Raw genomic sequence first — 14660 nt, forward strand, 5'->3', positions numbered from 1 at the left:
AGGATCTATGCTCTGGTTATGGATTTGCTGACCAGAGGTTAAGTCTGATGTTGTGTATGGAGAAGGTGATAACCAACCCGGAACTACGCAAGCAAGTGTCAGCGATTAGAGATCATAATGAACAATGGGCGTTTCTTGATCAGATGTTTTTATCAAACACTCGCCGGTTCATGAGGATTTTAACTAAGTTGAACAAGATGAAACCTGTGGATAAACCTGTGGACGTGGTTAGCGCAATTGCTACCTTCAAGAGCATGATGCAGGAGGTAGAAGCCATCGTTGGTTCTGCAGCTAAGGATTACAACCACCTAACTCTTATTCATATTTTTAAAGACAAGTGCCCTGAAAATTTGAAAGACAAGATTATGATGGAGCTAGGTAGCATGAACCAACCAAACATCCCGAAGATTGTAGAACTGCTGGAGAGGACCAGGGGTGCCATGTTGGCTGGTGATATGTCCTATGACAATGGCGCCGGCAAGAGAAATCGTGACAGAGCTGCCGCCGCGCAAGTATCTGGCCGCAACGACAATAAGAATGGAAAGGCTGGAAAGGACAAGGCTTCCAAGTGGAACAGTGCATGTCCTGTGGAGAGCTGCAAGGAGAAACACCCGATTTTCCGTTGCCTCACGTTTAAGAAGATGGACGTGGTTGACCGAAAGAAAGTTGTCCAGCAGAAGAAATTATGTGAACTTTGCCTATGTGACGGCCATACTGCTGACAAATGTAATAAATCGGATAAGCTTGGTGTTTGTGGTACCAATAATTGCGACAGATACCATTCCAGGTTACTCCATGAGGCTAGTGCTGGTGTGAATACAGTTTACAAGTCAAGTTCTGCACCCAGCCCCTGTACCTTCTTACTTCAGTTAGTTCCTGTTGTAGCACCTGGCGGCGGCACCTGCCACGCCACGGTAATGTTTGACTCCGGGGCAAATTTGCCACTTGTGTCTGAGAAGTTATCCAACAAGTTGAAGCTGAAATCTACTGGCAGATATACAACTATTTCTGTAGCTGATGGCAGTGAGTCTTCTTGCCGCAACGTTGTGTTTTATCTGAAGGATAGGGACGGCAATCTGAGGGAGTTTGAGGCAGCTGTCATGCCTACCCTCGGCGGGGCCAACGAGATGCGCTCGGTCCACCCCGAAACTGCCGCCGAGATATTTAAAATGCCGCCAGAAAGGTTTACATATATTAGTGGAGGCTTAGATATCATCATTGGAAATACACATCCTGACGTGTTTCCTTCAACCTACCAGAAAGTGGGCCAGTCTATGTTGTGGCGAACCATTTTTGGTAGTGGTTTTATCTGTACGAGTGCTGATGGTGGAGCTGGAGATCAAAAGTCGGCTTATAAGGCTGTCAGTGTCAGTGGAGGCACTTTGCCAGACTTTCTGACGTCTGAATCGTTTGGCGTACAGCCGCAGGCACTTTGTCCAGGATGTACTGCTTGTCAAGAGTGCAAGGCTATGGCCGACGGCACTACCTGGGACCAGCGTGAGAGGCAGAGGATAATTGAGGCAGGTTTAACACTAGACTTGCAGTCCAACAAGTGGACAGGTCAATATGCTTATATTGAAGATCCTCACACTTTACCTTACAATGAGAGTTTAGCCCGCAAAATTGCTGAAAAGGATCGTGCCAGGATGGTCAAGGAAGGTACCTATGGAATGTATGTGGAGGTATTCAACGACGCCATAAGAAGAGGCGTTTTTCAAAAAGCCACGCCTGAAGAATTGCAGTATGAAGGACCTAAGTCTTGTTCATCAATAGTGGTTGCTTTCAAGGAGGATTCAAGTTCCACACCCATGCGATTGTGTGCAAATAGTTCTCTGACGTTCAAGGGTACCAGTTTTAATAACATAATGCTGGGAGGCCCGCCGCCAATGCAGAAGATATTTTATCATTTGATGCTTTTCCGCGGTTACAAGGTTGGTATAACCGCGGATATCTCCAAGTTTTATAACTCCATCCTGGCCACAGAGTTCGACAGCCAGATGAAGAGAGTTTTATTTTCCCCGACGCCAGATGGTCCACTTGAAATTTACCTGACCAAAGTTGTAAATTTCGGCGAGTTAGCTGCGGGAAATTTGGCAGTTACAGCCCTGAAGTTGACGTCCCGCCTGTTCGGCGGAAAGAGTGAAGCAGAGGTCAAGGAGATGTATGGAGAGGGACAAATAAACGGTAGTGAAATTGTTGCCAAACCTGAATTATGGAAGGAGCCACAAATACCTACCTACCCTGATGAGGAATTCAAGTTACCCCAGATTCCAGTTGCAGTTAAGCTTGAGAAGCACAGCTTCATAGATGACGTTATTTCGGGAGCAGGATCGAAGCCAGAAGCCAAGGAGATGATGAAAGAGGCCGACAGGATTATCGGCAAAGGTAGTTTTTCCTTCAAACAAGTCATATATTCTGGAGATGATTGCCAGCCTACCAAGGTTCTCGGGCTGATATGGAAGCCAGCCACCGATGTGTTGTCCATTGCCACAAGAGTCAACCAAGATGGTAAAGTCAAGGGAAGGAAGGTGAAAGAGGATGCTGATTTGTACAACCTCCAGGACGCCTTGGACGAGAATCTGACGAAGAAGATGGTCCACAGGTTCGCCGCCCAAACCTTCGACCCGATCGGGCTTTGCAGCCCTATTCTGTTGAGAATTAAACTTGTCCTGCGGAAAACATGTTTGCTGAATTTGGGCTGGCAAGATTTCATTCCAAAAAGTCTACGGGATGAACTTGTTCAGTCGCTGGAGGACAGAGCTGAGGTCGCTAAATTGGAGTTTGACCGTTGTGTGGTCCCGGATGAACCAACTGGCCTTCCATCCTTGATGATGTTTTCGGATGGGTCATCAGAGGCTTATGCATCTAATGCATATTTGAGGTGGCCAACTAGACAAGGTTTTGAAACGTTTCTGCTAGCCACCAAGTCAAGAGTTGCGCCGGTCAAGTGTGAATCAATTCCACGCCTTGAGTTGATGGGGTGCCAGATGTCCACAAGGTTGGCAAAGTCCGTCAGAGATGCCCTGCCCTTTGATATTATCAGAGTGATGTACTTTACTGATTCATCGTGTGTTTTATCACAAATAGTTTCCAACAGTGCTATGTTGAACACATTTAATTCTCATCGTATTGGAGAAATTCAATCTGCAACCAACAAGGATGACTGGAGGTGGGTCCCGGGGACGCAAAACGTTGCAGATTTGGGCACCAGAAGCACCTGCAAGGTATCAGATTTGGGACCAGGTTCCAGGTACAGATTGGGCCCAGAATGGTTGCGCCAGGATGAAAGTGCGTGGCCGGTGAAAACTGCCGAAGAAGTCAAGCAGGTTTTACCCCCAGAGGAGTTGAATACCAAAATGGTTAAGTTATGTTCAATGAAAGTTGCCGGAGAAGCCGCTGAAGATGTCTTTAGGTTTAAGCACAGGAGATCATTTGGACAGGCCAAACGTATTATGGCAGCTGTCCTGCAAGTTGCGAACACCTGGTTGAAGAAGCTAAAGAGCAGACAAGAAAGTAAGACTACAGCCGCTGGTAGTCATGTAGCAGCCGCAGATTCTGTGTACAAGCCGTCTTTGTACAATTTTATGGCGGCGGCGGAACTTTTCATTGTGTCACGAAGCCAAGAAGATGAGTGGATAAATGACGCTAAAGGCAATTATGCGTCATTAAATCCATTAGTGCATGAAGTATCATTGACCTGGCCTGTCGTTGGTCCCGGTGGAAATTATATGACCAGGGAGATGAGGATTCTTAAAATGGTTGGTCGAGGACAGCCAGTCATTGACGCCATTACTGGCGGCCGTAAAATGATATTTGAAGACATGCCAGGTTTAATAATTTTGGAGCCTGGTAATTGGTTAGCTGCTGTTTTTATGAGAGAAGCGCATGTTGAGCTTCACTCTGGTGTCCGTGGAACTTTAGCTGAGAGCCGCCGTTGGTGCTGGATTGTGAAGGCAAGGAGGTTGGCCATCATGGAAGTGAAGAAATGTTGGCCCTGCAGTGTTGAGAGGGCTAAGGAATGTCGTACTACCATGAAGGACGTGTTACCTGACAAGTTGGTCCCGAGCAGGCCTTTTGAAGCTGTGCAGGTCGACCTGATGGGTCCGCTGGTTACGAGGAGAGCTGCCGCCAAAACGAGGAGTCAGACAGCAACGAAGAAGGTGTGGGTGTTCGTGGTGGTCTGCAGATTCTCAGGGGCGTTGTGGTTAGATGCCTTGGAAAAGTATGATACCAGCAGTATCCTGTTGTCCCTGCGCAAGTTGGAAGCTGTTCATTGTCTGCCGAAGATCATAGTAAGCGACATGGGCACACAATTATCCGGTGCTCGCAAGGTTTTAGAGCAGAAGTTGGGCAGCCAGGTAGAGTTTTCTTGGTCTCAGATCCCGGCCCGAGCCCACCATTATATTGGGCAAGCGGAGAAAATGGTGGGATTAACCAAGAGATTGCTGTCCAAGAAGTTGGTGAATAGTTCTGTTAATTTCAACGAGCTCCTGGTGCTGTTGGCGGAGGTTAGCAAATTGATGAATAGCAGACCATTGACGATTGAAGCTGCGAACGACGTGGAGAATTGGCGGCTGATCACCCCTGGCCAGCTGCTGGGAAATGTTGACCGCCAGCCGTTGTGCAATGTGGCGATGAAACCGGAGGACCAAATTTCCTCCAGGTTGAAGTTGTTGGAAGATTTGTCTGCCCAGTTTTGGACTGCCTACCGCCAGGAGATCCTACCGAAGATATTACGGATGTCCAAGTGGAAGGATGAGATGGCGGAGCCACTAGCTGACGGAGATATAGTTCTGGTTACGAGTACCAATCCGCTGATGAGATGTTTGAGGATGGGCCGAGTGACGAGAATTGAGGATGGAAGAAAGACTGCAAGAGTCTTGTTCAGACTGACAGATAAATCTCCCCTAGAAGAACATGCTGTATCAGTCAGGCAGTTGTTAAAAATTATGATTAATAATTGATTCTTATTTTATGGAAATTGAGATTTTTTTAGTAAAAAAAAAACCACATTTTTCACATGCCTATTTTTATGCCTAAAATAAGAATCAAATGAAATGCGATTAAATATTCTTCTATTTCATATGCTCAAATTTAATTTTATTGAGTTTAATTTCTTTTCAAAAGTACAATTCATTTTAAAACTTACCTGAAAAGTTTAACAAAAAGGAATAAATGTGTCGAGGTTGCGTGATTCGATATTTATTCTAAGAAAAAAATCAAGTATTTTTTTAGCAGATTTTTTTAAAATTATATATGAATTTCAATCAAGTAAAACATTTTTATTCAAATCAAGGAATGATTGAAAATTCATATTTAAAGTCTCATTTTTTTTTACAAAGAAAAATTGGTATTTTTTTCATAATTTCGATGAAAATTCTAACAAAGATATTATTTTGCTATTCTTTAAGTATTAAAAAGTTTTATTGTTGATTAAGATATTACAGTTCTTATTCATTAGGTTTGAAAAACTTTCTGCCCAAGGATTTTGAAAAATTTTTTCTTACTACTCTTTTTGATGCTTAACAAATTTAGTTTTAAGTACCTATAAATCTTAATTTTCTTGTCTAAGATTTATTTCGTTTTATTTTTACCATTATTTGTTTACATTTACATTTCAACCTGATTTCGTAGGTACTTATTGATTTATTAATAATGATTTATTACCTATTGATTATGAAATGATTATTATTTAGTATAGTTGTTATATTACAACATCATGATTAATAGGATTATCTATTTTAGGATTTGTGTATGTGATCTTGTGATTGTCATGTGCACGGAATGTTGTATGGTACAAACCAATCCCCATCCTTCTATCCTAAAATGTGAGGTATTATGAGTCTTAGTGAGGAGTGTAATATTGTGTATGCATTTCACGGGGTTTCATTTAGTTAGGAGCAAAATTGTCACGTTTTCGGGATGTGGCCATTCTCATGTGATTATGGTGAGTTGAGTTTAGTGAGAAATGTTGCTAGTGCTCAGCGCAAAAAAACCTTGAATCTCGTTAAGGAAGTTAATTTGACTTTCAAACGGGGGGTGTGTCTTAACCTCTTTTCGAGGAAGCTTTGTGTTTATCAAGTTCGAAATTAAATTCCTTATCATTAACCAAAAACAAAGCGCAAATGTCGTCTTTTAGGGCTTTCCTTTCATAATGTGGCGCGGCATAGAGTGTTTGTTTATTTTGGATGCGCACGTTCTTTACTTTTGAATGAGATATGAGAGTGTGAAGATTTCGGAGAACAAAATTGGGCCTATCATTGGTCTCATTGTGTGTGAACGACCCTAGTATATCAGGGATTTGAAACCATAAGAGCTTCAGGTCTTTGAAATAATTTCATCAATAAATCTATATTCAAACCTGCTGTTGAAACTTGATGGTTCCTGGTATTGGGGGTTTGTATGTTCGCCAACTGATCTCGTGAACTTCCCGCTAATTCGGAAGTCAAGCTCAACCAAAGTGTCATGGTTGAGACACCCAGTTTCCAAAAAAAAGATCAAGAAATACTCAAAAAAAAAATTTTGGCGCTTCGCGCCAAACAGACAGTTACTATTCATTTAACCTTACCAAATTTTTTTAATTAGTGTAGAAATTAGGTTATAATCTTTTTTCACTGAACATAACAAACCAGGTAATAGGAAGTATTTTATTTTGTATAATATAAACTTTTTACCAAAGAAATTTTGTACATCCCCAATGATGATACACAAAATTACCCCTTATATAGATTACAATTAGTGGATGAAATGTATGGAAACTCGACTTAATTAACCAACCAATCAAAATTCCATTAAAGTCCCCAAAGTTGTTGAGCCAACGAATAAGAAAATTTTATATGAAATATTGGGGACTAGTGTAATAAACAGCCCAAAAACCCTTCCCTCCCTGCATATTTGAAGAAAAAAATTTGCGCTTCGCGCCCTTCCAAATGGTTTCTGCTTTTTATCACATTGTAATTTTGTTTTTATTTCTATAAAAACATGTGTTAACAACAAATATTTAATCAAAAAGTTATTTTATATAAAAAAGAAACAGCGTTAATATTTATCTAAGGCTTTTTCTCAACACTGTATGTCTGTCTAAATGAATAACTATATATGATGTCATATTATTTTCAGATAAGTTTATCATTTTTTTTGTGTACATACCCTTAGAAAAAGACATGTTTTTTTATGGCAATTTTCATTAAAAACCCTTAAAACTAACTACACTCTATATTCCTAACTTGATAAAATACGCCACTCTTGTTGTCTTTAATTAATTTTAGTTCAAAGGGGGAGTAAATATTTTTAGGTGCACTCCACGCACCGCCCTTATAAATCATTGGAAACACCACTTAATCAAAAATTAGCAGAGTTTTAAAGTGCCATTTAAAGAGAGTAGGATATGTTGTTATAACTTTTTAGCTTCTCTATAATTCACTATGGCTGTCAGTACATAATGCTAAGGGGGAAATGTGATTTTTTCAACTGCAATTAAAGATAGAAGGCTAAAACTTAATGTTAACATTCCCATCATTATGGAGTATAATTAACTATTAAAAATTCATGGAGGTCGGACTGCTTTTCAGGACGTTTTAGGCTATTTTTGTATCTTTTAAATTTCGGGTATAGTCCCTTTTGTGACATTGCCTCTTAAGGTGCATTTCGTCGTTTTTTCACAGTAGCTTTTCACCTATTTATAGCTCCTGCGGGGCCAATTGCCTAACCCTGCAGGGAAATCACCTGACCTAACTTAACCTAGAATAACCTATTAAAAGCTACTATGAAAATACGACGAAATGCCCCTTAAGAGTCGTTGCCACAAAAGAGACTATACCCCAAAGTTTTCCATATTTCTAAGAGATTTTTATATCTGTAGATGAAAGGACAAGTAATTTTTTTTACATAGTTCTTTATATCTTTGGTTTTTATGGTACGATAAATTTGTTTGTGGATTATAAAATTAAAAAAAAAAAAAATTTCTAGCTGTTTCGAGCATCCAGTACGTAATTTACTTTGACTGTCATCACACAACATACAGCAAAAAGGATTTGTGACTTTTTCTATCTAAAATATATATTTATTTCAACAGATGCTCTTTAAATCTACTTGTCTGTATTCTTATTAATGATTTTTTGTGCTTTGCTACTTAAAGATGTTGTCATCCTTGTTGTCATACAATAAAGAAATATTTAAAATCAGTTTTACATATTAGGTTAATTTTTGGTAAATTATTTCCAAAATGAGTGTTTTTATCTCCCTACCACCAAAATTTTTTTAATGGGGTTATTCATCCTTCCTGCTGAAATTTTATAACATCCCCTTCCACCCATAAAAAATGTTTTGTGGTGGGGGGGGGGGGGGGTTAAATTATCTTCTGTGCTTTTTTTTCGAAGATGCTTTCTAGCTCCCTTCCCTTCGGTCATTGCAGGGTGGGGAGAAGGGATGGGGGAGAAGAGATGGGGGGGGGGAAGAGATGGGGATATAAATGGGAAATAGGGATGGGGGAAAGGATGGGGAAGAAGGGATAAGGACTAGAAGGCCCATAATCAAATAATCCCACCCCTTAAAACGCCCTTATTTAAAATTAGTATAAATAATCAAAATGCCCCCCCCTAAAGCAAAGTGCCCCCCCGGGGCACTTTGATTTAGGGGGGGGCAAAATTTTACAAAATCTTCAAAATGCCCCCCCCTAGACAAAGTGCTTCGCACGCCACTGAAGAGCGGACTCCATGCCAATATTAATATATATGCATAAACGCGCAGTTATGTAATTCTACACAAACCTAAAAACCGACTTCTATCTTTCATATTCGCTAGAAAAGTTTATTTTGTTTATTAGATCTGTCAAATTGACATATTATAGTTAGAGAATGTACGGTACAAAAAATGTGACTAACCTTGAAACTCTTTACAGTATCCAGAATGAATTAATCTGTAATAAGTATAAATACATAATTAGGAATATATTTAGTTTACCACACAAGGAGGTGTCCAACAATCATAACACAGGTTTTTTTTATTGCTTTACTATTTTTTTTCTTATAAGGTAACTTTTGGCAATATGATTTAATAAAGTCTTTAATCTCAGCATTACCCGTATCTGAGACGTCAAAAATAACAGTTACCAGGGGAAATCAATAATCATTTGGCTTTAAAAATCAAGGGTCGTGGAATCAACTTCTTTGTTATTGGCAAGCTAGGCTTCAGAGTAATAATCATCAATAAAAGTTAACAAAGGGCCATCGAAATTTAGGATATTTCCATTCTGAAAAAGAGGCTCATTTGCGGAAATAATTAAATGCTTCCAGAATTATTTTTACATAATATTATTTCTATGTTAATCCAATGTCTAATTATCTTAATATACTAATATATAATAAGAATTCTATCTTACAAATTTATTAGGAATATTATACTTTTTAGTCATTGATTGTATAGCAAACCCTAAATATTTACAGAAAGTTGAAAAATATTAGTTTTTTAAATGTTAAAAATACCATCAAAATAAGTGTAAATGAAAAAACAATCATCTCTTAAAAGCAAATGTTATTTAAAAGTGTATTACCCAATATTTTGAAGATGAAGGCAAGTCCCCTCAGTGCAGTCTGAACTAGTGTTACAAAATTCACAACTATCCTGAGAATTAAAGATTAAATATAATAAATCTTAGAAAATCACTAAACCTTTCAATTGAGATGTTGATAAATTCTTGTAATACTAGTCTTAACTTTTACATTTTAAGTCAAAGATACATTTTAGATATTGCAATTAAATTTATATTTTTCGATTCAAATTAAATTAATTTTAAAGCCTTTGTCTTTTTCACATGTTTTTAGATATAAAAAAAGAAAACTTCTTCTAGCCTACGAAAAATTGTTAATTTTCCTTATTTTATGTATTTTATGCATGAATGTTATAATCTTTATATTGAGATAAGAAAATGTGCCAATTTCCCTAATTTCTAATTTTCTTTCTTATTTACATTATATAGGTGTCGAGGGATTCAACCATGTTGGAGTTCCAAAACAGGACATTAGGAAAACTGCAAGAAATCAGTACTGAATGGAGAGAGTAATCATCTTGATGTTAATGACTGTGTTTGACATGAGATAAGATGAGGGTATCTGTGCACTTTTAAAAAAGCTGCAACTTCTATCCTAAATTTTATTCACTTGAACAAAAGGGATTTAAATATGTAACTGCAACCCACAGAAAACAAATAAAAAATTTAGAAAGATTTAATTTGTATTGTCCTGGGGTGTATACAAAAAATGCATCTAAACTGGGTCACTTTAGTCGCTTCTTAAAATCTATATCTAGCGCAAATTACATCACAAAATAAGGATTGAACTGCGAAAAACTTTGATGTGATGCTGTTGATTCTAAGAAGCCACATTTTCTCAATGCACAACAACTTATTTTAAACAGAGAGTACAGTCAACTTATTCACTTATGTATGTATATATTTTTAAAGAGCAAAGCTACTTTATATTCAGAGCATAATACTTATATTAACCATAAAAGTAAAACAATATGTGGGAATACCGAAGGATAACTGTATGTCCCCACTACATGGACCCTGTGCTAACTTTTAATTGGGAATTTCAATATCAGTCAATAGCGTCAGAAATATTAACAAAGGAAAGTCGCTACAAAAGAGCAGAAAGCAATTTGCTAGTAGACAAAAAAAGAACCCTTTTTTAATTTGGGATTTCATTTTTCTCTTGATACTTTATTAATATGCATTCATAATTTAAGTAAATGATCATATATATTTGATTTTCCATAGAGCTATGTTGTAATGTATTTGTTTACCCTTGTTCATACTGCATCTTATGTTAGAAATAAATTTTGTGGAAGTATCTTCTTGAGATTGTTTGATGTTTAAAAATATTTTAAATTTGAAGCATATATATTGTCTCGACATGAGCTCTTCTAAAAAATTCTCAAATTTTTAGATTATCTTATATTTAGGTATATAAAGATAAGTAAAGATGTAAAAAAAAGTCTATTGCTTCAAATTTTCCAAACAACCCCTACATTGTTGGTCTATAAAAATCTTCAAATGCAATTAATTAAGAAAATCACATCAATTATCAAAGAAAATAAAACATATTGTGATATACACAAGAATAATTTTGAACTTGTTTGAATTGTCGTCTTTTTCATAGAAAATATCAATTCTGTTTTTTCAAATCTTTGTTTTTATGTTATTGACATGAATTAAGATCCCTTAATCTTGGAACTAGGTTTAAACAAACAAGTTTTGATAAACAACCTTAAATTATGAGGCATCAATATAAAATAAACTTTAGGAACAAATATGTCACATGAATAGCTAGGTATAATTAATGTAATGCATGGTATATGCTTATTTCTAAATACACTGATTTTTATCTCGTTTTAGTTTATAATAAATTTTACAATTTTGGCTTAAAATTAGATTCCAAAAGTTGTATCTAATACAGTGAACTTTGTAAATTTACATCATTGATTAAGTAACTTCTACATTCTATATAGATGTAAACGTAGCTAGGAGATAGTAAAGCAATAAAACTCTGACAAACAAATGAAATAACTTATTTAGCCTAGTGGTAGAAGTAGATAAGAATCCACAGGGCAACTTTAGAAAAAAACGTGTCCACTAGAAGTCGAGTAGGTAATCATCACATCATATAATATCATGTGTATCTGTCTGTGTATTCTGAATCTGATGGATATCGCTAACCGCCGAGCAGATACGGTTCTCTTTAAAGTGTAGTTTTTCATGGCCGTGATAGATTTGACTATTTTAAGGACTTGGGAGGTTACCACGAACCTCTCAAGAGTAATGCTCCTACAAAAAAAATCTCCACCACACAAATTTTTTATTTTATTTTCTGTTTAAAACTAAAAATGAAAGTAGGGCGGTCATGTTACCCCTCCTCCCTGCCTCAAGTGCCACTAGATGCCTCCAGGAGCGTAGCCACTAGTGAGTAAATAAAGATTCTAAAAATAGAACTGTGAAATTTTAAGTAATGCTGAAATGTAAATTGTGTGTTATTGCTATTAATACAAGGGGAATAAATTAAACCATAAATAAACACAATTCATTACCTCTTTGTAAAAGATAAAGATTTACAAATGTGACTCAACAAAAGATTTAAAACTTTCTTATGTTAATGATATCTTGAAAAGATGGGTAAATCAATAATAATATCTCATCAACCTTTTTATTTCCTCAAAGTTATAAATTATTTTTTTTCCAATGCCTATCTTTCTGAATGTAAATAAATACCTGATTTATTGTGCAGTTGGAGTTTCCAGATGAGCAAATTTCAAAACAGTCTACACACAAATAAAAAATATATAAAGATAAACATAAAATAGATACAGAATAGTAAATTTACTTATACATACAGATACAAGCTATATATATTTTGGTTTTTGAAATAAACAAATCTATTAATGAGGAACTTTAATGAAATACTTAACTGAAGTATAATTTTTCCATTAATATTTTTTCCTTACTTAAAATTGTTAATCCAAATGAAACTAAAGAAACCAAATATGGTTATTATTAGAGACAGAATCAAAGTAAATGAAAACCATTAAAACTCAAAAAGATGTGGAATAGTTATTTCTTTCATCGTATTATAAACCGCTTTCCGCGTATTTAGAATGTACAATTATAAGATTAAAACCAGTTTTTTTAGCTCTGAGGTGCCGAAGACACGGGCTAAAAAACTGGTTTTAGTCTTATGGTTGTACATTTTTATATGTACGTAGAAAGCTTGATATAATAAGATGCTAGACATAGTTTTTTCGTATGGATGAGAACCGGTTCCTATCCACCCGATTCGAATGAATACGAGAAGAACTATTTTACCTTTCTTAGAATAAGTAATGGAGAAATATAATGTAATGACCAAAACTAAGAAGTCATTTTTAGCACCCATTATTAAGTAATTGGCGCATTTTTAATTCACATTATTCATGCTGGTCTTAGCATTTCTCTTGCGGGATTTATTTGGTATACTATTTCACTATTTCAATTATGATTTGAAAGTATAAAGTTCTCATAACTTTGTAAATCTTGAGGAATTAAATATAATATGCTATGAAAGAAGAAAGTTTATTATAAACCAGCTCTACCACATATTGTTGTAAACCACTAACATTACTTTCTTCCTTTTACTTAGTTTTAGTTAGAATACAATTTGGTTGCGTCCATTAAAAACTAGGAAACTCAGCTTTCCTTTCCTTCATATAGTTGATGAACAAAGTCATACATACTCAAACAAACAGATACACATAAATTAATACAGACATGCAGACCCAACATTTACCAACCTTCAATACTGGGTAAGGTATTTATTCTGTAAGTAGCAAAGCTACACTATTATTTTATGTATTTTGTTTCAAATCAATATGAATGACATATTTAAACATTTGTTACTATTTTGAGTTGATAAAAACTTTGGATCTTGTTCAGTTCAAGTTGAAATGCTCCTGGTATCGTATTGCCAAACGACTGAACTTACATCGTAATAAGCGGTATAAGCCTATAAGTAATCTGGAAGAGACTAGATCTAATGATGGAAGGAAAATCTTGACTGAAGAAACACTCGTATAATAATTCTTTTCCGCGCATTGATGTGCGCCGCGAGATATCTGTGAATTATTGGATGTGGGCTATACAGAGCTGGATCTTTAAATGTTTTAAAAATCCATGTTTTATTGGCAGCACTGGCAGTGACGACGGCTACGGCCACGACAACGGCCACAGCTACGGCAACGGCTACACATTTAAAGATCCAGCTCTGATAATTTGGAAGCCTTCTTTTGTAAGTAAATTTTATGCGAATGTAATATAGACATTAATTTTTTTGGCCACCATACGCCTTTAAAGTTTATAGATTTTTGCAGACAATCGTTCCCAGATACATTTTACCGTGAACTGAACCTGATCCAAAACTTTTTTCCACATTTCTTTCAAATTTTTATAATAGGAATTTTTGCTACGGGATGGTTATCCTTGTTTGAAAAGAAATCATATTTCTTGTACCATATACTTAAGAAACTAAAAATAACTTATATGTAATGTTTTTTGTAGAGTGAATTTACGTTCAAATTTTTGAATTTCAAAGAAACTAAATACAATTCAGCCTAATTGTACCGAATCTTCGAGTACAACTACAAAAGTTGAATAAATGAAAATATACTTTAACAACAAATTATACATTTTAGATAAATAGAATATACGAAGGACAGTATTTTTAAAAGCGAAGCTTTTCTGTAATTAGGGTCGGTCTGTCCGTCCGTCCGTACGTCCGTCCGAGATAGATAGCTTTTATTCGTTAATTTAGGCATGTTAGAATTGTCCTATCGATTTCAAACTTTGCATGATGATTCCTGTAGTAGTTGGGTACGATTTAGAAAGCGTAGCAACTCTATAATCATTACCAGAATGTCCGTACGTCCATTTTAAACATGTTGATTTTTCTACTTTTTTAACAACAAATTTTCAAGTGTTTTAATTATCCGTTTGATCTGATTTTTGGTATATTGATTCCTGGGACAACAAAGAACAATATTATAAGCGAAGCAACTCTATAATCAAGTCCAAAAATGTAAGTATGTCCATAAACATTATCCTATTTTAAGCAGTTTTTCAACAAATTTACCTACAATTT

General features: G+C 36.1%; 1 protein-coding gene across 1 annotated transcript in view; it reads right to left on the reverse strand.

Annotated features, from left to right (window-relative positions):
• The window catches only part of LOC145313615 (uncharacterized), a 37249-nt gene extending 24103 nt beyond the window's left edge, over positions 1-13146 (reverse strand). The window contains exons 1-4 of the mRNA XM_080153089.1: positions 12854-13146; positions 12263-12312; positions 9551-9621; positions 8883-8917 (exon numbers count right to left, since the gene is read on the reverse strand). Coding sequence (XP_080009215.1) covers positions 8883-8917; positions 9551-9621; positions 12263-12312; positions 12854-12923 — 226 coding nt within the window. The 5' untranslated portion in view covers positions 12924-13146. The remainder of the gene's footprint in view (positions 1-8882; positions 8918-9550; positions 9622-12262; positions 12313-12853) is intronic.
• Positions 13147-14660: the final 1514 nt, after the last annotated feature.

This window comes from Acartia tonsa, chromosome 3 (assembly GCF_053477335.1).
Source record: "Acartia tonsa isolate MP-2025a chromosome 3, ASM5347733v1, whole genome shotgun sequence".
Taxonomy (NCBI): domain Eukaryota; kingdom Metazoa; phylum Arthropoda; class Copepoda; order Calanoida; family Acartiidae; genus Acartia; species Acartia tonsa.